The sequence below is a fragment of the Epinephelus fuscoguttatus genome, linkage group LG15 (assembly GCF_011397635.1).
Source record: "Epinephelus fuscoguttatus linkage group LG15, E.fuscoguttatus.final_Chr_v1".
Classification (NCBI taxonomy): Eukaryota; Metazoa; Chordata; class Actinopteri; order Perciformes; family Serranidae; genus Epinephelus; species Epinephelus fuscoguttatus.
This window is the reverse complement of record NC_064766.1, coordinates 4,941,055-4,968,864: the sequence shown is the minus strand read 5'-3', so window position 1 is coordinate 4,968,864 and position 27,810 is coordinate 4,941,055. Positions and strand designations below refer to the sequence as shown.

Genomic DNA, 27,810 nt, shown 5'->3' with positions numbered 1-27,810 from the left:
TCAGAGACATGGCTGCCTTATTTCGGCCCCTCTCCTGTCCTTACCTTCATTGCCAATTCACTTTCTGGAGCCAAAATGGGAGGTAAAATATTATAAATCCCCCTAACAAACTCCAGCTCCAGAATTCATATTTCCCATTTTCAACTGCATACAAAAATACTGATGTTTAAATGTTTTTGTCATATCTCATAAACTGAGCATGTCTTTATACAGTCTAGATATACAGAGTTTTATGTACCTGCCCTCTGATCTGGCTGATCCAGCCCATTCTCACTCACAACTTATCAAATACCGCCACTGTGTCAATGATTACAACCTCAGATACCAACGTACCAATTTCTGACGCCTTCAGACACAACAGAAGTCATCAAATACTGCTGCTTTGTCAGTTGATGTTAGCATCAGACAAAGATGCGCTGAGGCACTCTTCCCGGTGCTATGATATGCACCATGTGGCAGCTATTTCTGATGTCGCCGGAAACTACTGTGTCCCGATAGAGCAGGTGGAACACCAACCCAGTGTCATTCCAAAGTCATTGAATACCGATGCTCTGGCAGTGACTTCCACGTCAGACAGCGATGAAAGCCGTCCTTTCACGTCAGCCAAACAACAACAATGTAAAGCCCCTTTTACACTGCCAGATTTTCGGCGAATGTTGGGCTGTTTTAGACACACAGAGCTGGATTGGCGAGTTGATCCGAGGTGCCCAATTTTCCGCCTTGTAGGGTAGTCATATTGGCGGCACATTTTTGGTTTAAAAAGAACGAGGCGCCCTTCCGCCACGGGAGGGGCTGTTGATGACTTGTAGGAGGAGCTGCTGATGATGCCACATGTGCGACCCACTGACGGTGGGCTAACAGGAAACAGCTGATAGCAGGAATGAGCAGCTAGTAGCAAGAGGGAATTGCAAACCTGACAGACACATTAAAGAGAAACTGGGGAGACAAGAAATTCCGCGCCCTTCTTGCCCTCGCAAATGAAGAGGCCATTAACTGTCAAATGAGGGGGACGGTGAAGAACTGGCCAACTCAAGAGAGAATCGCTGAAGGACTGACCAGCCGTGGCTTCCCTTGGAGTACATCACTGTTCACGTCACACACTGAGCTAAACGTTTTGTTACTTGCTCAAGCCCCCCATTGACCCAAAAAAGGCACAGCCAAAGTGGACTTAATGGAAGACCACCACTGAGGAGGAGGATACCACTGTTGAAAGCAAATCATAAAAAAGTGAGACTGGAATTTGCCAAAATGCATATTGACAAGCAACAAAGCTTCTGGGAGAATGTCCTTTGGACAGACGAGACAAACCTGGAGCTTTTTGCGGGTCACATCAGCTCTATGAAACATGAAGGAGGCTCGGTTATGTTCTGGGGCTTCTTTGCTGCATCTGGCACAGGGTATCTTGAATCTGTGCAGGGTGCAATGAAATGTCAAGACTATCAAAGCAATATCTGATTTTCATTAATTAATTTTCAGTAATTTCTCTTTTTTTGTCAGTTTCAAGTTATTTCAGTGACCATTGTTGGTTCTTTCTTTAACAGAAGGGTACCAACAATTTTGTCCGTTCACAACACCAGACTTTCACGTGAGAGCCCACTGTTTGTTTCCCATGTGAAGCCAAAAGTGCAAGTTTATTTTGAAAAAGACTGTATGCATGTAATGTGCAGAAACTGTACATTTCCTGTGAAAATGGAAATGTATTTTGAGAGGATACCACGCATGTAACGAGCGTCAATAGAGATGTCGTCCATGAAGGTCCAAAACTGACGCAAGAGGCTACCCTAATACCATTACAACTATTATTTTTGAAATATTCCATTAGGCCACAACAATATAACTACATAGCAAAGCCTACCAAATAATAAAGAGGCCTTTTTTTCTGGGTCCCTGCCGCCCCCCTGCCTCCCCTCCCCAGCTCCTTACACTTTACCTGCTCTCTGGGGGAGATGGGCGAGTTATCCGAAGTCACGTGACCCCCGAAATACTCTCTATCGTTATCATGTCAAAACGACAAGAGCTCTCTGGTGCCCACTCAGCTACCACGACACTAATGAGAGGAGTGGATGTGGAGAAAAAGAACACGAAACCATCAGGGGGGGAGCTAGTTAACGTTACCTCTACTGCTAACAGCTCATGAAGGTTGCATTGATTTAAATTGTGAGGCATTTAAGCTCTATTCAGTAAAAATTAGTATTGGATGAAGGTAAATTGTTGTTCTAATGATGTGTTCAATGTAAGCTTGTAAAATGTAGCATTTGAATAAATACAGCTGTTTGAGGGAGAAATTTGTAGATGTTAGTGGCAATATAAAAAAGATCAGAGAGGAAATTATGATGTATCATGATAAAATGGTAAAATTATTTTTTAAAGATGTTTTTAATGTGAAAGGAGGTTACGTTAAAGGTTGTTTCATAAATGTGTATTATTGAATTTGTGTTCATTCTAGGTAGTGTAATGAAGGACTGAATGACTTTAAAACTGTTTATTTATTTTTTTATATTGTAGATTTCTGTTTCCCTGGCACAAAAGAAGAATAAATAACAACAAAAACAAAAGAAACACCAATTTCAAAACATTGGTATTGGCTATAGACCAAATTGGTATTTCAAACATTGGTATCAATATCGGCCCAGAATTTTTTTAATTATTATTGTAGTACTGTTGAGCGTAGCTATAATATAGACTTTTCCCCTGCATTTCGTTTTCTTCATCAGCAGATGGAGTTTGCTTAGTTGTCATGGAGACGGCTCAGTTTCAGTCATCAACTGAGCAGCAGAAAAAAGCTGAACCTTGAGGTGAGATTATTTTGTCAAAATAAGCAGAGTTTGGTCATATTTCAGGAAAATAGGCTCTGAAAGCTTCTGTTAACCTCCTTGTAGATATTACTTCATTTGTACAAGTTGCCCAAGGAAAAACTGTAGAAAATAGGGACAATGGGCAACTGTACCTTGCCAATGTGGTTATCTAAAAATAATGCACACCCTCTGGCCAATCAAAATGCAGAATTCACTATGGCGGTGCTTTAATTTGATTTAATATTACCCTTCTCAGTTTTCAGCATATTGTGTCTTTGTCTTCTGATTTTGTCTCTTGTGTCCTCTCTGTCTCTTTCTATGTTCTATAGAGAGCACACCACACACACACACACACACACACACACACACACACACACACACAGATCTCTACAGATGTACAGTATGGTATAGCATTTATCATGAAAAGATTAGCAGAAGCGTCGTGCACCTGCAGGACTGAAAGCAAATTGATGAGCGTGACAGGATACTGTCCTCAGGCCATATGCAGCACACTGCATCCTACACACACACACAGGCCTCAGTGAAAGGTTCCGGTGCTGAGATGAAGGAGTGTGTCGGATTATTGCGACAGGCAGTGAATGAAGATGTTGGGCTGTTCAGCCATGGTACAGCTTCTCCTGCTGACAGAAACACACACCAGACACACTCAGCAGACTGCAGCGCTCTGACTGGAAGGTCTGTGATACTGTGTGTACACAATATGCAGGCAGAATATGAAGACTGTGATTGTATTTATCTTGAAATTGTCTACAGAGGGGAGAATTGATCTTTGAGATAGTAATGATTTGTGTAACAGTGATGGAGAGACTGACAGGACCTGGACTGTGCCAAGACGTGATGATATTAACCCTGACTAAGAAACATCAGGTCCTCCTTTAAAACAACATTCTACACACACACATTATTTCAGCTCTGTGCATTTCTGTTTATTTCAGTTCTATAACACACTATTTTTCACTTTATTATACAAGTTGATATGTTCTGTAGCGTAACTACTTTAATTAAGAGTTGCAGAGTGCCTGCAACTTTGTAAGGGTGTAACAATACACGACAAAATTTCATACAAATGTCTTGTAGGATATAATGACGAAGTGATGACATTTTATATCAAAAAGGTCAAAGGTCAGCTGATGTGTGCTCAGAATCCATGTTTTTGCAGCATACAACTGCAAGACAGTATTTATAGTTTATGATTAACATATATACAAAATGCATGCAGACCGCTCCACAGATGCAATACGCAGTAGCAGAAGTTACCATAATCCAGCTGGAAAAAGGTCTATGGTAATATTTTCTCTATGAAGAACTTGCCTGTACTAAAGTCTTGCCGTGACTTGGCAGAGACAAGACAGGTTACTCACTGGATCCTGACCAATCAAAGGTCACAGTCTTTTGTGACCTGCTGTGCAACATAGAGAGGTACCAGGGACCAAATTCTACCTGACAACATTGCCTGACATAAAACTGCTTTGGAAACAGTAGTTTAACACTGAATCTAACAGCACGTATACATGGAGCATCACAACTAACCAATGAAAGCAGGACATGGAAACACATACTGACCAGAGCTTTGTAGCTGTAATCTGTTAGATTACATTCCAGTCAGAAGAAGCAAACCAGCTTAATATCACTGGGGCAACTTTGAAATGTCGTGTTGTAGACTTTAACAACAGGAACAATGCCAAGTCATCTAGTGTGTAATCCCATACACCAACAGAGAGGAGGCAAGCTGAGGACGGGGTTAATTGGTATTTTGTGGAAAACAAACACTTGCAGCATCACTGAGAACCCACTGTAAACAGAGGAATAAGCGCTTGTTAAAACCAACAACTCTATGTATAAACAACAGCCACATTACTGTGATAAGACCAAGGTGGAATCGTTCCCCGCACAGTCAAGCTCTCCATAAACCATGGTCACTGTCACCTGGTCACAGGGAACTGAAGAGTGGACCAGAAAAATATTTAAGAGTTGAACAAGTTTTCAGAGTGACAGAACCCACAGACCTCTGCTTTCCACAGGTAAACATATCTACTGCAAACTTTATTAATTCCATGATGATAAAACTGATATAGTACTGCTATACTGTAGATCAGGCCACAACAGCCCGTAATAGTGGATTTTGTTACTAAATGTTAAGGGGTGTTTCTGAATCTGACAGAGGTCTTGGTCATATGTGTACCCACATACAAGCATGCAAGTGGTCCAACAAGCCCACTTACCAAATCTCTACAGGGTTCCCACAGTCATGAAATTCATGGAAAAGTTATGAAATTAAAAAAAAATATATTTTCCAAGTCTGGAGGTGGTTTGGAATTAACAATATGTTTTGGAAAAGTTTTGAATATACATCGTTTTGGCTTTTGTTTCAAATATATTTATAAGAATCCCAAAACATTCCTTTATTACTAACTAATCTAGTGCTACAGTGCATGACCATTGAAATGTCACTTGACTCAATGATTGATGTTTGCAGCTCTAGGTGGTGGAAATGTTCAACTAGGCTAAAGTTAGCAAGCACTAGCAGTCTGCTTTTTCGCAAATGCCTGGGAAGTGCATGTTTAATATTGTATAGCTTCTGAATGACAAATATATAACACATGATTCAAGACAGAGGCAGACCCTAGCCGCGCTGGACATAGGCTCTGCATCAAAATCTTTGACATAGGAAGCATGGGAAAAGTGGCACAAGTCAAACATGCTAAAGGGGGAAAAATGCATAAAGAAAACCAAAAGGCCACTCAACAGAACTCCAGCGTCAGCATGTATTTCCTGCCTGCTGTAGTCAGGTCTGTAACAGTGGCTTTAATGTTTTGGCCGATTGGTGTAGGTCTCCATTCATTTAGTTTGAAGTAAGACTTGATAACATACATTCTGTGCTCCAGTAGGCTACATGTCTTATCAGTTTCCTTTGTGCTGCATGGAGTTTCTATTCCAAGGTTTAATAAGGGGCCCATTTTTCCCACCTACAGCAAAGTTGAATTACAGTGGACCAGACAGGAGGCCAACTATTTGCTCATTTTTTCTCTAATACATTTTGCTGCAGCAACCCCCTGGATTACTGTCAAAACCAATTCATCTATTCATCTACTTATATAAGATTTGTTTCTTAAATGACTTCTACTGGTTGTTTAGAGAATATATATATGATTATTAGTAAAGGACATACTATGCACAGTTAGTATGTAGTATGCAGGTGAACATATCACAGGGTTAGGTACAGTGTAAGTCACTTTTATGTCACTGGTAAAAAGGCAATAAGGCAAGAAATAAGGCATTGTGGCACCCCACAGGGAATGAGCCATGGTTTAGTAAAGCCCGACATTGCACATCGTTTATCATCCACAGTACGAGGCTGCACACAAACATTCTGAGAGCAAAATAGAACAGGCTTGAGTGACGGTCTCTCTCGATGAGATATTTAAAAATAGCAGGTTTGTGCATTAAGTCCTTCTCAGGCAAGCGCGGGGATGTAGTGTTGCCATAGCCCACAGGAACGATGCTTTGTGGCATTTTCTTTTTCTCCAAGTCAGGATTAGAATATATGCAGTTCACATAATCTGGTCAAAATGAATAATATTTTTTATTATAGATTATTTTTATGGGCTTTTTGCATTTAATGGACAGGACAGTGTTCCAAATGGAGAGAGAGAGAGAGAGAGAGAGAGAGAGAGAGAGACTGGGGAATGACACGCAGCAAAGGGCTGCAGGCCAGAATCGAGCCCACAGCCGCTGCAGTGTACCTGTACTGTACATGGGGTGCTGGCACTATCCACTATGCTACCGATGCCACGAATACTTATTTTTAAATGCTTTAAGATCCACTCATTACAAATGTCTGTGTAATCCAAAGAGAGAGAATAAAAACTAATTGGATGGTCACAGTCGTCATATTGAAATTTAAAGTGTGCTTACAGATTCATGTCGTCAACTCATGCATTGAGTAACATTACAAGTTAATGTTTCACCTTAAAGGTTGCCAGCAGTTGGCCCAGTGAATTAAGTTATTTCTTTATATTATTATAGTTATGATTCACTAATGTAGCCTCTGTAAAACTTGCCATGCTTTGAACAGAGGTTACATAAACTTCAAAACCAGCCACAACTCAGCCCTGAGCGAGAGCAAAGACGGTGGATCCAGTATCTTTGGTGAGAGTGACCATCCGCCATTGACCAATTAAGGGACTGCAGTGTTCACAGCTCCACTTTTTAGTACCAGATCTGTGTGCTAGGTACCCCAATAAAGGGTTGACCAATAATGGGGACAGTGAGGAACAGTTCCATTAGTACCATCCACAACTTTTCACAATGAAAATGGAAAAAAAATTCATAAGCCTACTTTACACTACATGGTTCAAGTGACCCAATTCCGATTTTTTCCTCTGAAGTGGCACAGATCGGATCTGTAACATTTACGTGTAAACAGGAAAAAAAACGCATGATATCGGATATTGTCAGATCAGATTCAGGCCTCCTTCATATGTGGAAATATATTGGATATGAATCAGATATCTGCCAATAGAGTGTGCCAGTAAACCCGGAACTCCGTTAGCGCTTTTAGCACTTCCGGTTCTCTCGTCTAAAAGTCAGTACGTTTTTTGAATGGGATTTTGGTAAAATGCCTCAAATAAGGTCTGTGGTTAACAAAAGCTAAAGCGAGTTTCAGGTTTTGTTCTACGACATAAAACACGTCAGTAAATACCCTACTTGTGAATTTTGAAGCTTTTACGTTTCGCAAAAAAGGCAGTTGCTAACAAGTTGCTCAATGTGACTACAAACCCTGTCGGGGACATTAAACGTCATCAACCCCGAACAGGCGAGAGTGCTGGCAGTCCGCCATTACAGCTTCTTATTTAGCTTAAACAGTCCGATTTCCCCATTATACAATGTTTTTAAAATAAAGCAGCTGAAATCAGTTGAAAGCTTACTGGGGCTGAGTCGTGCAACCGTGGAGTAGTCATGTAGTCCGTTAAAGCCTAACGTTAGCTTTTTACTTCTGGCGATCGCATTTAAGCTTCAAATGGTATGAAAGGTGTTCATATGTGAAGATTATCTCGCTGAATAAAACCTGTAAGTATTATAAACTTGTGTTAGCCACAGAGCTTATTTTCTGACATAATCCAAAACGCAACGCAAAAATCACATTCACTTTCTCTTCCGGGAACCAGCGCGATGCTAAAGTTCCGGGTTTTGATGTCAGCCCTGGCACACTCTATAGGTCTGTAATCTAAACAGATAGATTGGATATTTCCTGGCAATCCACGTCGTACATCATGAATAATGCGACAACAGCGCATTTTGATGACGTGCTCATGAGCGAGGGAAGGGAAGGAAGGGAAGCCGAATAAATCGCACGTTAATCAAAAACTATGAACCAAAAAAAGCACAATCTATCTATCTAAGATAAACCGCTTGTTCCCCGTCTCCAGTGTACCAGCAGAGAACCTGCAGAACCGAATCAGCGAAAATACACACCGGGCTACACAGCCTCTCTACCTGAGCAGCTGAAGCTGCGGCTCGCACCCTCGACACACAGACAGTGCTTCTGCATGCCAGCCAAACGTGCGCGCAACTGTGAGAAATAAATATGTGAGGTGTACGCTGCTTTTCTAAGTTTTTTTCCCTTTTCTTTCTTTCTTTCTGTCGGCGACATACACTCCTAACACAGGACGGGTTGTTTTTATTGACTGAGTTGATCATTAAGCAATAGTGATGCGCAGGTCGGCTCTGATAGCACCCAAATCAGCATGTACGCATCAACCATCCAGCCTCAAACGTCTGCAGCTGCACGGACATTTCCACCGCTCTGTGTAGGCTAAGTTTCCTTTTAAATTATGTGGAGCAGCGCCAGCTTTCCAGGTGATTTATTCTTTAACGATTTACTTAAAATATTTAAAGTTAGTCCTTAAAATTGCTCTCAGTAATATAAACATTTCCATGCACGCAGTAGTGTCATTGTAGCAAATACCGTAGGCCATTTACACAGTGGTCAAGAGTGCTGGACTGGAAATGTCGCACAAAAAAACGGAAGCTGGCTGCATTCTGTTTTGCCTCCGTGTTTCCGTGAAAAATAAGGTGAATAGAACATGCAAACAGCAGTCAGGAAAAATCGGATATAGGCAACAAATTGGAATTGGGCATCAAGACATGGCAGTGTAAAGGCAGCCATACTGAACTGAACCATACTGGACTGCTTGGTGGAAATGGGGCTTAAGTTACCCACAAACTTCAACCTGGGGTCCCCTTTTTACACATACAGTGCTGATCGTCCAAGAGCTTCATCATTCATGTCAAGTGTTTTTATTCTAGAAAGAAGAGTTCCATTGTCAACTCTCACCTGACTTTTGCAGATCTGGTCTCTTTATCAAATCTGATTCAGGTATAAATCACACGTTTTATTGAAACAAGATCTCCTAAAGACAGAACATAAAGGACTTTTGTGTTTGCCAGTGTACTAAATTTTTACCTCAAGCAGCTCTCAAACACTGAATGGTAGATGGAAACCCTGGAGTATATGTAAAGTAAAAAGCTGGCACTGGATCAAACCTGACAGGCAATCTTCTTTAACACTGTGAATCCTAAATTACAGCCCTGCTACTGAACGTCAAGGTTAATTCCCTCACCCAGTGTAATGAAATGATTCCACATGACACCTCCAATTGGTGCCTTTGGAGCCCTGCCCACCAGAGGAGCTCCCTGTTACACAGACTTTAAGATAGACATAAAATGAAAATGAAATTGGCAAGGCTGCATTCACCAGGAAAATGACTTTTTTGTTGTAAAAATCCCTGCAGCTCTGTGTTCTTGTGTTATTAATTATTATAATGGTGACTGAAAAATAGAAGAACAAAAACAAAAAAGAAGAATACAATCAAACACTTTGCTTCATTTGTCTCACTATATATCATATGTTAAACAAAACATTTAAATTTAAAGGTACTTATGAGTATGCCCAACAAGACTGTAATATTTGGATGCTGAGACACAGTAAATCTGGGAGTGAGCCAGCTGTCATGTTTATTTGGCAACCAATATGCCATTTTCCTGCACCCCCTCTCTCCATGCTCCACCAGTTTAAGTACCCCCCTTACCCCCAACCATCCCCCCAAAACCATCCAAATACCCTCCCTCCTCCTCAGCTCCTTCCCTCCCATCACCCTGTGTCTTTTGTGTTCAGTGCCATCAGGCAGATAATGTCACAGGCAGCCAGCTTCATTGGCTCTGTACCTAAATGTAGTTAAACTGACATGTCTCTTATTCTCTCTGTTTGGCCTTCTAAACATGCCATGCTGGTGCTTTCCATCTCTGTATGTTATTTTAAAAAAAAATATTTGGGGTGGATTTATTTGAAAATGTCAGAAACTGTTTGGAGAACACTGGGAATTGTGGTAGTCTGTAACTGTCATTCAAAAGGGGAAACTGGAAGACCATGGGTGGATTGAAGACAGTAGTTAGCCAGTTGGCACATTAACTGCACAACACTACTGTATGTACTGTGTACTAGCAAATAGTAACACAAACAATTACAAACCATTTCTGCTATAGAGCTCAAATCAACAACAGTGAACAAATGGGTCTTTAGCATTGCTTTTAATACATCAACTGAACATGCCTGCCTAATAGGCCTACCAATAGGAAGATTGTTCCACAAGGTTGGTGCACGAAATGAAAAAGCATGCTCACCATCAAAAGGAATACTTCACTGCTCCAAATGATCATTTGTATATTGATTGAGAAAACATTTTTTCTTTCATGCCTCCACAGTGAGAGAAGAATCCAAAAGTGGAGAAATGTTTTGATGAATTGAAGTCATAGCAGTCTGCATTTAACAACAGCAAAACCACATCAAAACATCCAGATACAAAATCTCACACATGTCCTGCAGTTAAATCCAAATTGAAATGTATTTATGCTCGCCTCAGTAATTTTATGTCACTGAACACAGGAGTTGCTGGTCTGTCACTGCCTCAATCAGATAGTTTGTTTGTGTAATGGCATGACTTCCGTGTTTTAAACAGTTAGTTCAGATTCAGATAAGTCACACCATGACACAAACAAACTACCAATCAAGGGAGTGGAAGACCAGCAGCTCCTCCAGCAGGTAAAATTGCTGTTTTTGTCACCAATGAATTGGTTCCAAAACCAAAAAGCAGCAGTTTTTCCTTGACCTGAAGTGTAAATTATGATGATACCAGTGGGCGTGTCATATTCTACAAGTTGGAAAGATAGGATGAAGAAGGCAGTATTGGAGAAGTCAAATGAGAAAACATCAAATAAAAAAAGAGTGTGTAGCTGTCTCATTATTCATTGGTTCATGCTTATTCTTTGGGTAAAAAATAATATCTGTGACAGAAAAAAGTTCACAGGTTATCAATGCTATCCACGATTTGCTACTACTGTTTACTGCCGTGAACACAGACACATCCTTTATTACAATGGTTCCACGCAAAACTGGTGAAAACGCAGGCTGGTTTGCCAGATAGCACCAAGGTTCCAAGAATGTTGAAAGGGAACTGTTCAAGAACCAGCACTAATTTGGTGGATAAGGGGTTTGAGTGGCAACAGTTAGACACAGTTAGAAGTCCAGTTGCAGAATGCTCTTTTTAACTTGTGTGTTCCTTTATTCAGCTTCAGTAATTAAAACCCCATTGCATTTTTTTTACTGTGCATCCATGTGAATGTAACAGGCTGTAAACCCCAAACACAACCACATTTTTCACTCTTCTGTCTTACATGTGTCCGACAAAACAGACATGTTTCAGGTCTGATCAACACAGCTGTCATCAGCCATGTAACACTGTACACTTCAAGTGCATAGCAACCTAACCCAAAGTGAATAAATATAGGTTTATTTTATCTACAGACCTGTTGTCACGCTCCTTTTGTCTATATATAGCAGGAAACCACTATTTGCTATATAAAGATAAAGTAGAGTAAACACTCACCCAAACCAGTCACGAGCACACTGATTGGCACACACAGCTGTCAATTGTGATGTCATATCCCCTTTTTGTAGTAAAACATAACTAATTAAAACAAAACTTCAAAACAAAAATCAGTAAAATAAACACTTGAACAAAGATTTGCATGATAAGAACTGCCTAAAATGAAAAAAAAAAAGTGTTTCGAAAAAATGTTTTTAACATGTACTTTGAGTTTTTAGTTTGGCCTATGTCCTTTTTGCTAACACAAAGGGGGCGAGGTTTAAGTCCTACAGCGGAGCCAGCCACCATGAAGTGGCCTCACCACTGGGGACCTGTCATATCCTCCATGTTTTTATACAGTCTATGGCTGATCTCCACCACTGCTGCTGGTGGTAATGACCCAAGATTAGCAGCACGGAAGCATACGGCCCAGCCTATGCTTTCCACCCACCCCCCACGTTAACACTGTAGGCTCTGTCAGCATCATTGCCATTGTTAGCATTGTTTGAGCTATTAGCACCGTTAGCTGATAGCTGCCAGCTCAACCATATCCATGGTGAGAGCCTTGTGCAGGCAATCCCACGTCAGAACTCTGAATCACAAAAATGCTGTGAGTGTCACATACAGCTGCTTTAAGTTTGTTTCTAATTTGAGAAAACCAAACTAACCTGTGAGTGGTCACCATCTTGACTAGTAGTGGTTAAGGAATGAAGAAACATCATCTCAACATGGTCAGCCTGTTCCAACTGTCAGATTCTACTGATCCAGTGAGCACACGCAGACTCTGAAACATTTATCTGGAACTGATGCTTCGCTATAGTACCCTTGTCAGTATCAGTAATACACAACATTAACGTCTGCCACCAGACCAAATCAGTGTCCTTTCTTTAAAACATACAGCAGAGGAGAAACAATTATCTTGTCACGCAGGCACCTCATTATACACCACTGAGGAGGTCAATAATCCTTTGAGTAAGGCAGAGTTTATCAGAGCTGCCTTTAGTTTGGATTGAGGAGCTTTGAATTAGCTGTCACTGATAGCTGTCGCAGCAGATCACCGACACACAAAGCCCACTATGCTGTCAAGGTCACATTGCAACAACGCTGCTTGTCAAGATGATACTAACAATAATGTCATAGATTCATAAAACATCTTAATAGTTTTTCTACCACCTTTTGTTTTGTTGCTCTCCACCTCATAATTTGGCATTAAGATGGTACTACACAACAAGATCACAAAATTTTTCCTCTTGAGATTGAAAGTAACACAATCAACTTCTATTGTTGAATAAAATAGTGATTTTCATGTTTTGTCGACTAATCCAACCACCCTGGCCTCCTCACTGTAAATCCCAATTCATCCATGACACAAAATTTTAAAGTCTGAAATTTTTAAGTCTACACAATGCCCAAAATGACACAAAAACTTTATGTTTACTTGACACAAAAATATATCCCTTGTGAGCTTGACATATTTTTTTTTTTTTAGTGAAAGCAACACTTACCTTTCTGGAAATGTTATGCTTTTCTTTGTTTAGGTTAAAATGCTATTAATAAGCTGATGGCACACTAAAATGTAAGTGAATTCCACCAGAGATAAAAACTTATGATTATACCATTCTCATATGGTTTTGGAGGGAGGTGGAGTTGCAGGAGGAGGGGGATGGGACTTTGGAGGGAGGTGGGAGCTGTGGATGTTCAAATTTTTTCAAAGTACTGTGTGAAATGCAAGAAAGGTAAGAGTAGCTTAAATTTGACTAAAATTTATAAAGCCGATTTGGCCTAATTGATTTAGGGCCAATAAACAACAACACTATTGTTGTGCATTTAACATATTGTGGGGCTAAATGGAAGGAGTTTCCCAGCATGCTGTGAGACAATGTGTTTAAGGCCATAAGAAAAAGAAAACTTTGTTTAAATGTGTTCTATATCACTCAGGTTGCCCATTATGCAGTAATGCATGTTTTTGTATTTCACACTGGTTCTAATGGGTTACAGTTAATGTTGTGGTAAAAGACATTTTGCACCATGAGTTAAGTCGTATACACAGTTACTGACTTCCCACCTGTGTAAACACTGGAGTGCCTTGAATGAAGTTGTACTGACGTGAATTCATAAACACTTCCTAGTTATGAAATCATCTCTTTGCCTACTCCTAGTGGTCAAGAAATCTAAGCTCACCACAATAAATTTACATGGTTCAGCAAAGTCATGAAAAATTATTATAAATTATAAATATTGTGAAAGTGTACTCAATGTGTTTATGTTCATATGACATAGAATGAAATGCTCAAACAAGAGGTCATGTGTATTTTTGTGTGTGGTGTACTCGTAACTTATATGTTACTGTGTTGTAATAAACTTAAAGTTTTTACACCATGGCTCTCTGGGAATACTTTTTGGGAAGGGGAGGGGGGCTTGTGAACATTTGATACATACTGATCAATCAATCAATTAATCAATCAATTTTATTTTATTTATAAAGCCCAATATCACAAATCATTATTTGCCTCAGGGGGCTTTACAGCATACGACATCCCTCTGTCCTTAGGACCCTCACAGCGGATGAGGAAAAAACCCTTTAAAGGGGAAAAAAATGGTAGAAATCAGTCAGTCAGTTAATGACCACATCAAACCTCCATGTGTCAAAACCAAATAATGCAGTAAATATGGCCAATTAAAGCAGGGCACAGTATACTCTGGAGAGTGATGTAATATATAACCTATAGTTTATCGGCACAAATAAGACATGGACTGGTCAAATAGCAAAACAGCCAATAAACACACTTTTTTTTGACATATCTTTATGGTAAATGGACCTGCAGTTGTGTAGCACCCTGCTAGTCTTCTGATTTCTGAAAGCGCTTTAACACAAAATGTCATATTTACACATTGGTGGCCTATTGCACCATACAAGGTGCCACATGATACTCAGATTAAACATTCCCATGCACTCACACACAGAGCTATGAGCTAGAGCTATGCCATGCTTTGATGGCAATGGCAAGAAGGAATGCATGCAGTACCTTTATTCATTTGAATCATCCTCATGCATGAATCATACATCAATAATAGCCTTATGCATGATCCATGATGACAAAGATATAGAAAAATAGAAATACATGGCAAAAAAGTGGATTGTCAATATTTTTGAGACCCCCCCCCCCCCCCCCCAAAATTTCAAAAATCATGTTTTCAGGGACGCTTATGTTTTATTAAGAGGAACGAAGCTCCATCTGGCTCCCCTCGAGTTCACTCCCTGATGTCACCTGAATTCCTCTTTTGCTAGCCATGGACAAGACAATGACTATGCCTGGTGTTGTTGGTCTTGGGAGGACAGTTAATAGCTTTGTTACACTATCAGCTGCAAATATTACATGATATCAAATGGACATTATTGAGAGGTCTTTGCAGGTGGGATGACCATGAATCAGTGATAGAAAGCAACTCTTTGCTCCTGTCAGTCCAGACCACAGAGCTGGACTTCATTGACCTGGCTCCACTGGCTGTGTGTATTCAATGTGTAAACTAATCTCAGTGGAGGCATGTATCTGTGTCTATCCTGAGGTATTCATGTTTATCTAGGAAGAAACATAGCCAGAGGGCAGTGAGAAGAACTGAGGCTGAACCAGATGTCAGTACAAACTTTGTTATACACTCTCTGCAGGAGATAATGAAGCCAGTCCCATTCAGAGCTCCTGCCTCCCCCCACCCCACTTATCTGCCTCTCTCCCTCCCTCCTGTGGGACGAGGGCATTCAAACAGACCTGATGGATCCGATAGATATGCTGGGAAGCAGACTCACTCTAAATTCACTGACAGACACATTGATTTAAATGTCACCAGGGCACAGTTACCTCTGCTTCTGTGTTTTTGTTGTTTTCTGCAGGCTCCACCACATTCATGCTGTAACTGATCTGTGGCTCTGGAATCACCTCTGATCATTTAGGCAAAAGAATGTTTAAGAAGTATAGAATTTCTGGAGACCCTCCAAACCCAAAGTAAAAATAAAAAAGTGAAGTTTATTAATTTGGAAGATAGCTGTATAGTAAGAAATAGATATCCTTACAGCAAGCTCATAAAATACAGTTATGTGCAGCTCTGCTTTTAGCCAAAGACGCCAAAGAATCACCATCTTAGAGGACAGGACTACCTGCTGTACACAGCCTAGGATAAGGGCCAACAGAAACACTACTGAGAGACAAGCAGAGCTTACCTTCCTGTCAAAGCCACTACACAGCAACATTTCCTTATGACTGTCTTACTCTATATCCATTCTCACTCTGACCTTGTCACATATCGATGTCTGGTCTTAAGGTACCCTGAGAGCGTCTGTTGTTGATGTTCTGGGACACCGTGTCAACTCCTGCCTGTTACATGAGCTATGAGCTAACTTTGTCTAGATGACAAAGTCAGCTAATTTACTAAAGTACTTTGTAACATATCTGTGGTTTGCAGAAATGTACAATGCCAACATTTTCTTCTGGCAACTGGGCTGAAGAATGGGGCTGCCAACTCTCAAACATTGATCACCACACATCTATTTTCTCACGCATAGGAAAACATATTCATAACTTGTAACAAGCGTATATTAAAATTGGAATGTCATTAATTTTGTATGTATTTGGTCATAAAAGAATTAGTTATATCAAAAATTTGACCTGATTATAGCGCTAAATGAAAAGTAAGTGGATCACTGAAACGAGAATTCTGGTATTTTTTCAAAATGGAACCTGTTTGGCCATGTTTCTGTATTTAAGAGATTGTTGAAGACAACTGTTTCTGAAACTGGCCCAGTATCGAGACAGTATGCTGCAGCTGCAAAGGTGAAACAGGCTGCAATGTAACCACTCAATGCATGTGCGTCTCGTCAATTTATATTCATTGAAAGTGCTAGTTTTTGCCACTAACAGGCTCAGGCTTCCAAATAAGCTCAAAAATAGCTGCCCACAGACACCATAGCAGGAGATATGATCAACTCTCTGTTTTAGTTAAATTTTGCTATCTGTTTCATGATCAAGAGTGCTTCGGTCAGTTTAAGAGTTGATTGATTTGCAGGATTTATGGAGAGTTACAGGATGACGCTGTGAAACGATTGACTTGACTGTCACGTCAAATCAAAATCAAAAATTCCCAAACAAATATTCCCCAAATAAACAGCCCATTACAAAGACAGACTTCAACAAACAATAAACTAAGATTAACCAAACATATGGCTGCAGACTGTAACCAAATGGCGTCTTCTACGCTCCACACTCATTTCAGCATGCCTGCCTCAATTAAAGGTTCCTGAGATGCCAGTTCAGGTGGCACATTAGTGCTTGCTAATTAACTCTTAACAATGAGTATCTTACAACATCACAGAAGGGACCCTACAGAGACAGAAAAAGATTTTTGGTACCATTCATTGGTTCTGTTTTTTCTTTGTTTTGTTTTTGTTTTTGTGTCCAGGAGTCTCGAAAGGAATAGTCTCTTTGAAATCTTGTGAGAGGTGGCATGTTGCAGAAAGAAAATGGTGCAAAGCTGAGTGAGAGTTGGAGAGAGGAGTGCCATGAGGAGATTGTTGTGTTGGAGTACAGAAAGCGTATCTTCCTCTTACCTTAAAGAATTCCAGTGTCATGCACTGCAAATTATTAATAATAATTTAGTTACAATATGTACGTAACTGTAACACCCTTATTATGTGGCGTTCAGATGCTTCAAAAATTTTGTTTTCACAGTTAGACACAAAAACGTGAAAAATACTGGAGTTTCCCTTTAATGGAAACATTAATATCAATACAAAATGATTTGTAATAGATGTTAAGACATGCAACATGAGAAAAAACATTGATCTGCTGCAGCATTTGAGGAAAAGTTGGGGAAAATTATTAGCAACTATCGTCTGGGCCTCATGGATATCTGTATCGAATGTCATGACCGTGACGCTTGCATGGCTAAAAAAAATCAAAACAATAATCAAGGTAGAGAATTAAAACTATTCCAGAGAAAACCAGTAAGTTCTGAACTGTATTGCAAAGAGTAATTATTATGTTGTGTGTGAGTACAGTGTCAGCACGTTTGTGTTGCCTGTTTTTGTTTGTCAGTAAATGGATCACATCACACTTGTATGTTCACCTTCACCTTGATCTCACTCTCGTAAAGAGCAACATCAGCCTTTGCCTGTACTTCAGACACGTACACACATATATACAGTATGCAATGTATATTGCTGGTATGATCCGCAGTGTTGACAGGTCATGATGGTGTAGGAAAGTTCAAGTAACCTCTTAGTTTGGTCTGGATGTCTAGCTAAAGGTCAGCATGCAGCTCTTCATCCGACACCCTCCTGCTGAGCAGTAGGCCTCCAAATGACAGTATATACTCGATTTGCCGTAGATTACTCTGTTGAGATAAAAGACACTAATATCACCAGTGCATTCTCCCTGAATTGGTGGCTCTGTTCCTCTAATGTGGAAAATTTGTAATTGTGGTTAAATATCACTTTAGTGATAAATACAACAATCACAATTAGCCGCAGGTGTCCTCACTTGAACACAACCCAAATCTGATGTCAGAGAAGATATTGGCACAGCTTGTATGCACACACAGGGACAAGCATATACCTAAAACTTTAATATTGCATTCACTCAGCTTTATAAAGTAGGTCCCATGTCATACAGAATCATATAATCATGCCCTCAGGGTGGAGGCAAAACAATGTGTGCAACCCTCGGTCCAGACTATTTACCATGGGAGTCAGGAATATCTAATCAGTCTTCATCCAGAACCTCCTCACCTAAAGCATGCCAATTCTAAAGAGGAATGTCACCCATTTCCAAAATTTATACATGTTATTGCTATAGTCTAAAACAGTCCAAAAATATTAGTATAGGCTACATGAACAACTCTCTCTCAAAGCCAGAAACTAAAGAAGTCAGTCTCAAACTTGTGATATCATTGGGTATAAAATCTGAAGCTGCTTCATAGACAATGAATAATAAGAACCAGACAATTTCAAGCTGGGTTAAAGGAGTCAGGGTATGTTGTGTATGTGAGATGTGTTGTGGAATATGACTTTTTTGCAAGAGTGTGCTTTTGAGTTTTAGTTGGTGTATTGTCAATAATTTGCTTAAAGGGATGGTTTGAATGTTCTCAACTTAGTACATAGCTTAGCTTCTGTGTTGGTACTCCTGCTGCTTCTTCAAACTGTGGGCCAACAGACTCTATACACTGACTGTGTTTAAGTAGCTCATATGACCTAATTTCAAAAGATCTAAACTATCCCTTTGAGTGAATTATTGACATTTCACCTCCTAAAACTCAAAAGCACACTCTTGCAAAAAATAAAAAAGTATTATTTGTCAAAACATCTCACATACACAACATACCATAACTTCTCCCAGCTTGGATTTGTTTGGCTCTTAGTTATACCACACTCTACTTCACACCATTGCATGTCTTGTTGTACCGGGTACATTTTCATCTACCTGCGCAATGAAGACCTTGATGTTATAGATGACATTCAATTAGTAGAAGGGAAACCAGGTCAGATCCCCCTGTGAAGACGCCACCTGGCTCCCTGTTTAATAGTCACACTCATATAGTCATACATGGACACACACACACACACAGGTGGGAAAGACTTACAGTGTGTTGTTTGATTAACGTCGTGTGGAGGTGAGCTTTTGAAATAGTTCCTCAAGAAGATTCATAGTTTACAATCACAAAGTACATTGGCCCTAAGAGTTAAACACAGCATTTCAGAAAACACATTTCACAAAATATTTCAGACATTTCAACATTTTAGAGACCACTACAATATTTCAATTTAGCTGTGTTTTGTAAAATGTTATGTTTTTTGCTGTTGTGTTTTGTAAAACCGTTAAAAAAGACATCATGGTTTGGCTTTACATTTATATGGTGGGCAAGCACCAGCCTCCCAGGTGGTAGTCCGGGGTTTGTTGGACCCATCCACTTCACTTTCCACCCACCCTGTAGGATTTTTTCAGCTCCTTATTACATCATTACTGGCCATGTTTCAAACTGATGCATAGGCATATCATGCCACTGCAACAAGCGCCGCCTGTCCGCGTATCGAACTGCTGCGACAGGTGCTATGTGGCAACTGGCCGCTTGACATAACACCACCAAAAGTTCTGTGTGCCCACGTTATAAACTTACGCTGCCCAGTGGCACGTCGTACTGCCGTGAAGGGTGGCTTTTGGTGATGGTGTCTGCAGTGGTGTAGCTGTAGTTGATGAGGTGGGTGTACTACTAGGTAGATAGGTAGGTTACCAATGAGGAAGTAGGCATACTCTGCTACATATTACAATGGCTTTTTAGCTGATAGATGGGTATACTGTAACTGGATAGAAAAAGAAGTGGGTATACCCCGTATACCTGACTATACCCTCCACTACACCACTGGGTGTCTGATGCCACAAAAACTGACAAAGGGGTGATGACTTCGTAATGAGAACGGGCTACTTTATTGTAATGCTGTTGTGTTGTCTTAAAACGTGTTTTGATCCTCAGGGCCACTGTAATAATTCTTTATTTTTACGATAAAATTAATTAACATGTAGACTTTTACTAACATTCCAATAAGCTAAACCATAAAAGCCTACATATGCCTATTGTATTTCACTAACAACATCAGGAAGTGGGTTGATGTTTTGCGCATGGTAAATAAATTACCTTGTATTAATTGCACTGTATGGACCTTTAGTAATAATCAGTTTTTTGTATTTGTGAACAGAAATTGAATCTTATTTCCTTATTTAACAAAAGCGACCTGGAACCTGGAACACACCACCTGAGACACTGTAGCTGTGTGATTGGTTTGTGCTCTTTGAGTTTGGAACATGATTGGTTGAACAGGCCAATGCCTGACCCAACGTGGATCCTCCACAGCCGCGCACGTAAAGACACCCGGCGCACTGACAACTGCGTCAAGTCAGAGGGGACGAGGCAGAGAGAGAGGAGAGTGATTGACTGCGCCTTCAACATTAAGGCAGAGCTCGTCTGGTATGGAGTAGATGGGGCCGGAAAGGAGGTTGTACATTTTAAGAATACTATTTCAGCTTCTTGTAAATTACCTCCTACATGTAAAGCGTTATCTCAATCCCAGTGTGTTACGCAAACATTGCATATTTTTGTTTAATAAAGATTTTACGCTGAAATTTACGACCGGAAACTGAATGTGAGTGTATGAATGAAGCCTGTCAGTGTTGATGATAGATCAGTAACTTGTGAGATTCTAAGCATGAACAGAAAAAGTAGTTGATGACAGCTCATCACTGCAGTCATAACACTACTGTCCTCAGAGTCGGAGCGACCCCACGTCCTCTGCCAGCTGACTGCAGCTTGCTGTCTCCGCCAGGTAAGACAAGCTGCCTGCTAGCCGAGCAGCTATCCCTTAGCACCACCAAACCCCGCTGTGAAATATAGGAATTTAAAACGGTCTTGCGTACTGGCCAACGATCATTAAGGCAAAACGTTATTAAACATGTTTTACGATTTAGACTTGTGTCGGTTTACAATTCGGCATGAAACCAATACATCAAGAATTATGGTTAGAATAGAGTTTAACCTATTTAATATTTGGTTCACCTGTTATTCCCATTTGACCAAAGTACACAAAAATGTAACTTTGTCACATTTTACAGTTATTTAACACTGCACGCAAGTTATTTAATACAATGGATACAATGTTAGATAACTATAAATTGTGACAAATAGTGGAAATAGTATGACCCTCACTCCCACACGTGTCTAAGGTGATTTCTTCAACAGAAACAGAGAGACACGTCTGCCCGCAGGTACAGCGGCACAACGCTGCCAGGTATCTGGTTAACACCTGTTCGCTGATGTTATTTCTGGCTGACGCGTGGGTGCCGCTTGTAAAGTGTCTCAAACTGAAATTAACAGCAACATTTTGCCACTTTGAGTTTCAAACAACGTTTAAAAAAGTGGTGTGAATTTTTTAAAGTCACTTTTTTTTTTTTTTTTTTTACCACATTTAGCCCAATACTTGAAATATTTTAAATAGGCTATAATGTCACAGTTAAATCTAAATATTAAATGTTAAACCTAAATGTTAAATCTAAATCTAAATGTGAAATCTAAATGTTAAAATCTAAATCAAAATGTTAAATCTAAATGTTTAATCAAAATGTTAAATGTTAAATCTAAATGTTTAATCAAAATGTTAAATGTAAAATCTAAATCTAAATGTTAAATCTCAATTTAATCTAAATGTTAAATCTAAATCTAGATGTTAAATGTTAAATCTAAATGTGCTTGGTGAAACTAAATATTTAGCTAATATGCAAATGAACACTGCCGGTCACCGAAGTACCAAAATAAGCCAGGGTGGTTAGACTGTGTTTATAGCATCAAATAACGATTTAAAACCAAACTAATTAGAGAAAATGAACACTTGAAGATACATCAGCGTGATAAGAACTACCTAAAAATGACAGAAACCATGTTTGGGGAAATTTTATTTGATGTGTAGGCCTACTTTGAGTTTTTAGTGTCCCATCCTTGCTTGCCAACATGCCAACAATAATGTTAGCCCAGTAGAGATTTGCTACTAGCATCAATGTACTTCACGCATTATTGACCATTGGACATCGTTATGATGTCCAATGGTAAAAAACTAGTTAGCTAATGTTAGCTAGTTTCATATAGCTTACATGCTAACATAAGGAACATATGCTACGTGAGTTAGAAAACAAACTTACTGAGTGCTGTGGTGGCTCTAAGGTTGATACTCACACTGCTGAAATTCTGAATTGCGGCCAAAACGGCCCTTCCAGTGTTTTCAGCTAAATCGGATAAGGATGAGACACTAAAAACTCAAAGTACATGTCAAATAAAATTTCCCCAAACATGGTTTCTGTCATTTTAGGTAGCCTAAGTCTTATCATGCTGATATGTTCAAGTGTTCATTTTCTCTGATTAGTTTGGTTTTAATTTGTTATTATAAATTATAAACACAGTCTAACCACCCAGGTTTTTTATTTTGGTTCTTCCGGTGACCGGCACTGTGCATTTGCATATTAGCGAAATATTTAGTTTCACCAACATTTAGATAACATTTAGATTTAACATTTAACATTTAGATTTAGATTTAACATTTAGATGTAACATTTAGATTTAGGGGGCGGCACGGTGGTGTGGTGGTTAGCACTCTTGCCTCACAGCAAGAGGGTTGCCAGTTCGATCGCGGGCATGGGAGCCCTTCTGTGCGGAGTTTGCATGTTCTCCCCGTGTCAGCGTGGGTTCTCTCCGGGCACTCCGGCTTCCTCCCACAGTCCAAAGACATGCAGATTGGGGACTAGGTTAATTGATAACTCTAAATTGTCCGTAGGTGTGAATGTGAGCGTGAATGGTTGTTTGTCTCTATGTGTCAGCCCTACAATAGTCTGGCGACCTGTCCAGGGTGTACCCTGCCTCTCGTCCGATGTCAGCTGGGATAGGCTCCAGCCCCCCCACGACCCTCAGGAGGATGCAGCGGTTAGAAGATGAATGAATGAATGAATGAATGAATTTAGATTTAGATTTAACATTTAATATTTCGATTTAACTGTGACATTATATTTAACATATTTGAAATATTGCTGTAAATGTGGTAAAAAGTGACCTTAAAAAATTCTTACCACTTTTTTAAACGTTGTTTGAAGCTAAATGTTGCAAAATGTTGCTGTTAATTTCAGCACCCCATATGTGTGCCGCTGTTTTGCAGACTTGTATGCACTGTACTCAGAGTTGCCTTTGCAATGAAGAAAGTAACCTGAACTGTCAGGTAAAGGTAAATGGAGAGTCTGAAGATGTGTGTGATGGTGTCGCCTATCCGAGTGCATGTAGCAATGCAGGCCACTCCATGAGGGATACTCGTTAAAAAATTTACATGTAAGCTCTCATGTAGAAATTTAGCCTGAATAATACTTGTCAGAATTTTATAACATGTAATTTTACAGCTAATAAAATCATAAGCATTTTGAGGAACAATTTAGGTAAAGTCTACACAAGAATGAGTGTAAGACATGGGATGGGCAGGGGCCTGGCACCTAAGTCTGGGCCATATGCATATGCAGTCTCTGTGGGCCCCTGCCCTTCTATTCTTGATTCATGCCTCTCTCACACCTTTTTAAAGTCAGTTCTTCATTTTCTTTCTTTTCTTCCTTTCTTTTCTTCCTTTCTTTTGTTTTTTTTGGAACCCAGATTTCCCTTTCTTGGGGAAGGACATGTCACACTCTTGTATCTCTCTTGTGACACAAGAGAGATAGAGTTGCATTAACTCGAACTACAATAACATTGAGAGCAGTCTAAAGGGACATGTATAAACATTACTTTATATGGTGCATATAAGCTATTGAAATAATTATTGGCAGATTCATATATCTGTACGTCATAGATTAATTTGGAAATGATTCATGGGTAACAGTTAGCTATCATCAGCGTTATGTCCTGTCAATTAACGGTTTGGGGTTGTTTTACAAATAGGCTGATTTATCTGTGCTAATACTATGGATTTATGTTAACATGTATTTTCAGACATTAAAATTTTTGAAAAAAAAAAAAAAAATCAAAAAATGATGAATCAATTATTTGGCAGTCCCCCTACAGTTACTCTGGGGACCCCTAGGGGCCACAGACCCCCTGTTGAAGACTGATTCTCAAACAGGTATTTGACTATTATTTTGATTGGACCTCTTTCTCAGGACTGTGTGGGTGAGGAACCTCTCTCTTACTCCTAATAGTGGCACCCACAAGGGGTGGGGGGTCATGACCCTCTGATACCAATTACTGCCCCCACCCCCCCCCCCCACCCCCCCAATTGGATGCCAATATTATTGTATTTCAGAGTCTGTTGTAGCGCACTCATTTTTTAAGCTAGCAAAGGTTATGATATCATGTAATAACCCGTGCAGTAATAATAACTTATTAAATAATCTAAAGTTTTGTGGGCACTATATACTGCGGTGTGGCTGTGTGGGTGTTTGCTAGCTGCTAGGTTGCTCACCTGGCAGCTGCAACTCCCCTTCTTTACAAGGTCATGGAAGCAACTGGAGGACACATCATACAGGCAACTCCTCTGCTGCCACAACTCCACAAGGTTTTCATCTTTACTGGAATCCCACAAATTTCTTTTAGCATGTTTTGCCTCCATGGCAAGCTGCCATCCCCATATTTGTTAGGGTTTAGCACCAGTGTGTCATTCCATGCTGCATTTCTATTGGTTGGTTAGTAGATATAGGTCATAACAGCAGTTACACTGTAAGATGGTCATCCCAGATTTCTGACACTGTCACTTTTTTCCCAGGCTGTCTTTGATGGCAAGCCTGTGACCACGGCCATCCTTGAAGCTGTTTCACTGTGTGACACAGGACCCCTGTTTTAGAATCATGACCAAAGATGTCGCCATGTTGCAAACGCATCGCTTGTGGTGTAAATGAGACCTAAGTGAACTGATTCAAGTTGTGAATTTCTCAACACGTTAATCTTTAGCTTCCACTCGGTTGGTGATGAGATGCTTCTTAGTGAAATGCACCTTGAGAGTTGTAGTTCACTTCTCTCATCAGGTTTTATGTCGACAGGCATGGACCTTTGACTCTTTGTCAAAGAACAAGGAATTTTCTGACACAGTTGTTGGTCTTTTTTACTGATGATTCAACCAGAGGCCTGTACTACAAAGTAGGGCTTTCCCAATTTGGAAAAAATCATAATCACGATTATTTTGGTCAAAATTGAAATCATGATTATGCAAACGATTATGTGGCGCACGTGATGACTTATTTACACGACGGCATGTCATTTCTGTCTCAACATGGTCGCGCATTTACAATTCTCCTCTGCTCTCTGTATTGCACACGGCGGAGTTCGGCCCTGATGTGCGCGCGCGCACACACAACCCTGAAATTAACCTGCTCCGGAGCAGGTTGGCTGTTCAGCATAAGTTACCACAGTGATGTATCCCAGGTAAAAAGAATACCAGCTTCGTAGTACTGAAAACCCAGAGTTAACCCTGAAGTTACCTCACTAACTCCAAATCCTGTTTCATAGTATAGGCCTCAGGAGAGCTGCTCCAACTTTGAGTCACATGACATTGTGGGGAAAAAAAATAATCCGACCAGGAGCGCCAAAAATAGCTCATCCCAGTGCCCACTTCTGTTAATGAATGAATGAAACAAAAAGAAAAGGTATGACTACTCTTTTAACTATGTCCTCTAGACGATACTTCAAAACACTTGTGGATGAGAACGCAGACTGATTCCCAGTTTACTGGTTGTTAGAAATGTTGGAAACATAAAAGAATCATGTTGATGTCATCATGATACAGATCCCTTGAAAATAGATAAATGCTAATGAATTACTCACCAGGATGCCAATTATTTAACTCATTAACACCCATTAACACTTACAGACATTATAATGGGATGTATTACACTTTAGTTTCATGAGAATGTGCTACTGTCTTATCAGACTGTTAGTATAACTGTGTCTGTCTGTCTATCTGTCTATCTGTCTGTCCTGTTAGGTTATCAATATGGCCTCATGGATTATTCAGATGACTGTAATGGTGCTATCTGTCTTCATCAGCGGTGGCCACGGGAAGAGGGACAAGGTGCTCTACTGCTCTGGTGAGTCACCAGTGCTCTAACTGAATCATTTGATCAGAAGAAATATTGTAAATTGCAATTCCATCTGTTGGAGGGAAACAAAACTATTATGTCCGACCATGTGACGGTATGTACAAATGATACATGCTTGTTACTGCACCTTAGCATAGATAAAGAAAACAAAAACTTTCCAAAAGGAGAAACCAAGTCTGTGGCTGGACTGTGCATGTGTTGAGTGTGCTAAATTGTGGCCACATTGTTACCCAGATAGTCAGTGTCATCTATAATATGAATTCTTGGATATAAATCGTACATCTTTAGTCCATCATTCACCCAGTAATATTTGTTCTTAAAGTGAGCTGAAGCAGTTTAAGTCAAATAACTGTGCACTGTTTGTGCCTTGCTGTAAAAGCCTCCTGAAGACGAAACTGAAGACTGTTTGAGCAGCATTTCCTGTGGAAGTTCTTTGGCAGCTTATCTCACCCTTTTTCTGTCCTTGCTTCTGAATCAGGCTTTGCGGGTAGTTTAATAAACCCATTGCACAATAACAACAACCGCATATCTCTTGAGGAAGTGAATCAAATGATTATTGATCGTGGTTTTTTTTTTCTGTGCAAGGCAAATGATATCAGTGCAAACACCAACCCGGTCTCATGCTGAAGTTGTCAAATACCGGTGCTTTGGCAGTGACTTCTGGCATCAGATATTGATGAAAAAAGCCGCTCTTTCACGTTGGCATGGTTGCGGTGGGTCGCGAGCGCGGGGGGAACATGACGGGACAACAACATAAGTTAAGGGGAAGAAAGTCTGTATAGGGCGGGCAAGGGTAGGTGGATGTGTCCAACAAGCACCGACTTTAACCTTGGAGGCTGGTTTTCACTTCCAGTTTGTTTGTAAAGTCCAACCCTGTTATTTTTTTCATAACCCAATCACGTGAGTGTGTTGGCTAAATGTAACCAAGTGCGTTTGTTGTTGAAGGAAAAAAACATCAGTTTGGGGGGTTGCACTGACATAGATTTATTTTTAAAGAGACTGTATGTAATCTGTACATTTCCTGTGAAAACAGAAGTGTATTTTGAAAATAGACGATACATGTAACAGCCTGACACAACGTCCCAGAACATCAACAACCAATGCACCCAGGGTACCTTGCACGTCATATGTCAACATTGAAGGTCCATGACCAAAGGTCAGTTTTTGATGAGGTCAGAGTGAGAATTTGTTGGAAACACTGTTGTTCATTTTGAAAGAGCAATAGCCAGTGGGGAAGCTCCAACACTCTGATAACCGATGGTGCAACTTCGTCACTCACTTTATCTGGGAAAGACTCTTGTTTGTATGGATGGCCCTGCTTTGCTGCAGTCCAGCCAAAAACTGGGGCACACTTGTTGTTCTTTACATTTTTATGAAGTGTTTGCCATTGTGCACATTAAAAGAAGATATGCATTTATCTGCAAA

General features: G+C 40.1%; 1 protein-coding gene across 2 annotated transcripts in view; it reads left to right on the top strand.

Moving 5' to 3' along the window:
- The first annotated feature begins 20,671 nt into the window (after positions 1-20,671).
- The window catches only part of cnpy1 (canopy FGF signaling regulator 1), a 30,312-nt gene continuing 23,173 nt past the window's right edge, over positions 20,672-27,810 (top strand). The window contains exons 1-2 of one of the 2 annotated variants that reach the window (XM_049599474.1): positions 20,672-20,777; positions 26,271-26,373. In XM_049599474.1, the coding sequence (XP_049455431.1) occupies positions 26,280-26,373 (94 nt within the window). In that variant the 5' untranslated portion in view covers positions 20,672-20,777; positions 26,271-26,279. Of the gene's footprint in view, positions 20,778-20,920; positions 21,105-26,270; positions 26,374-27,810 lie in introns of those variants that run through there. The other variant, XM_049599473.1, reaches the window with a different exon arrangement.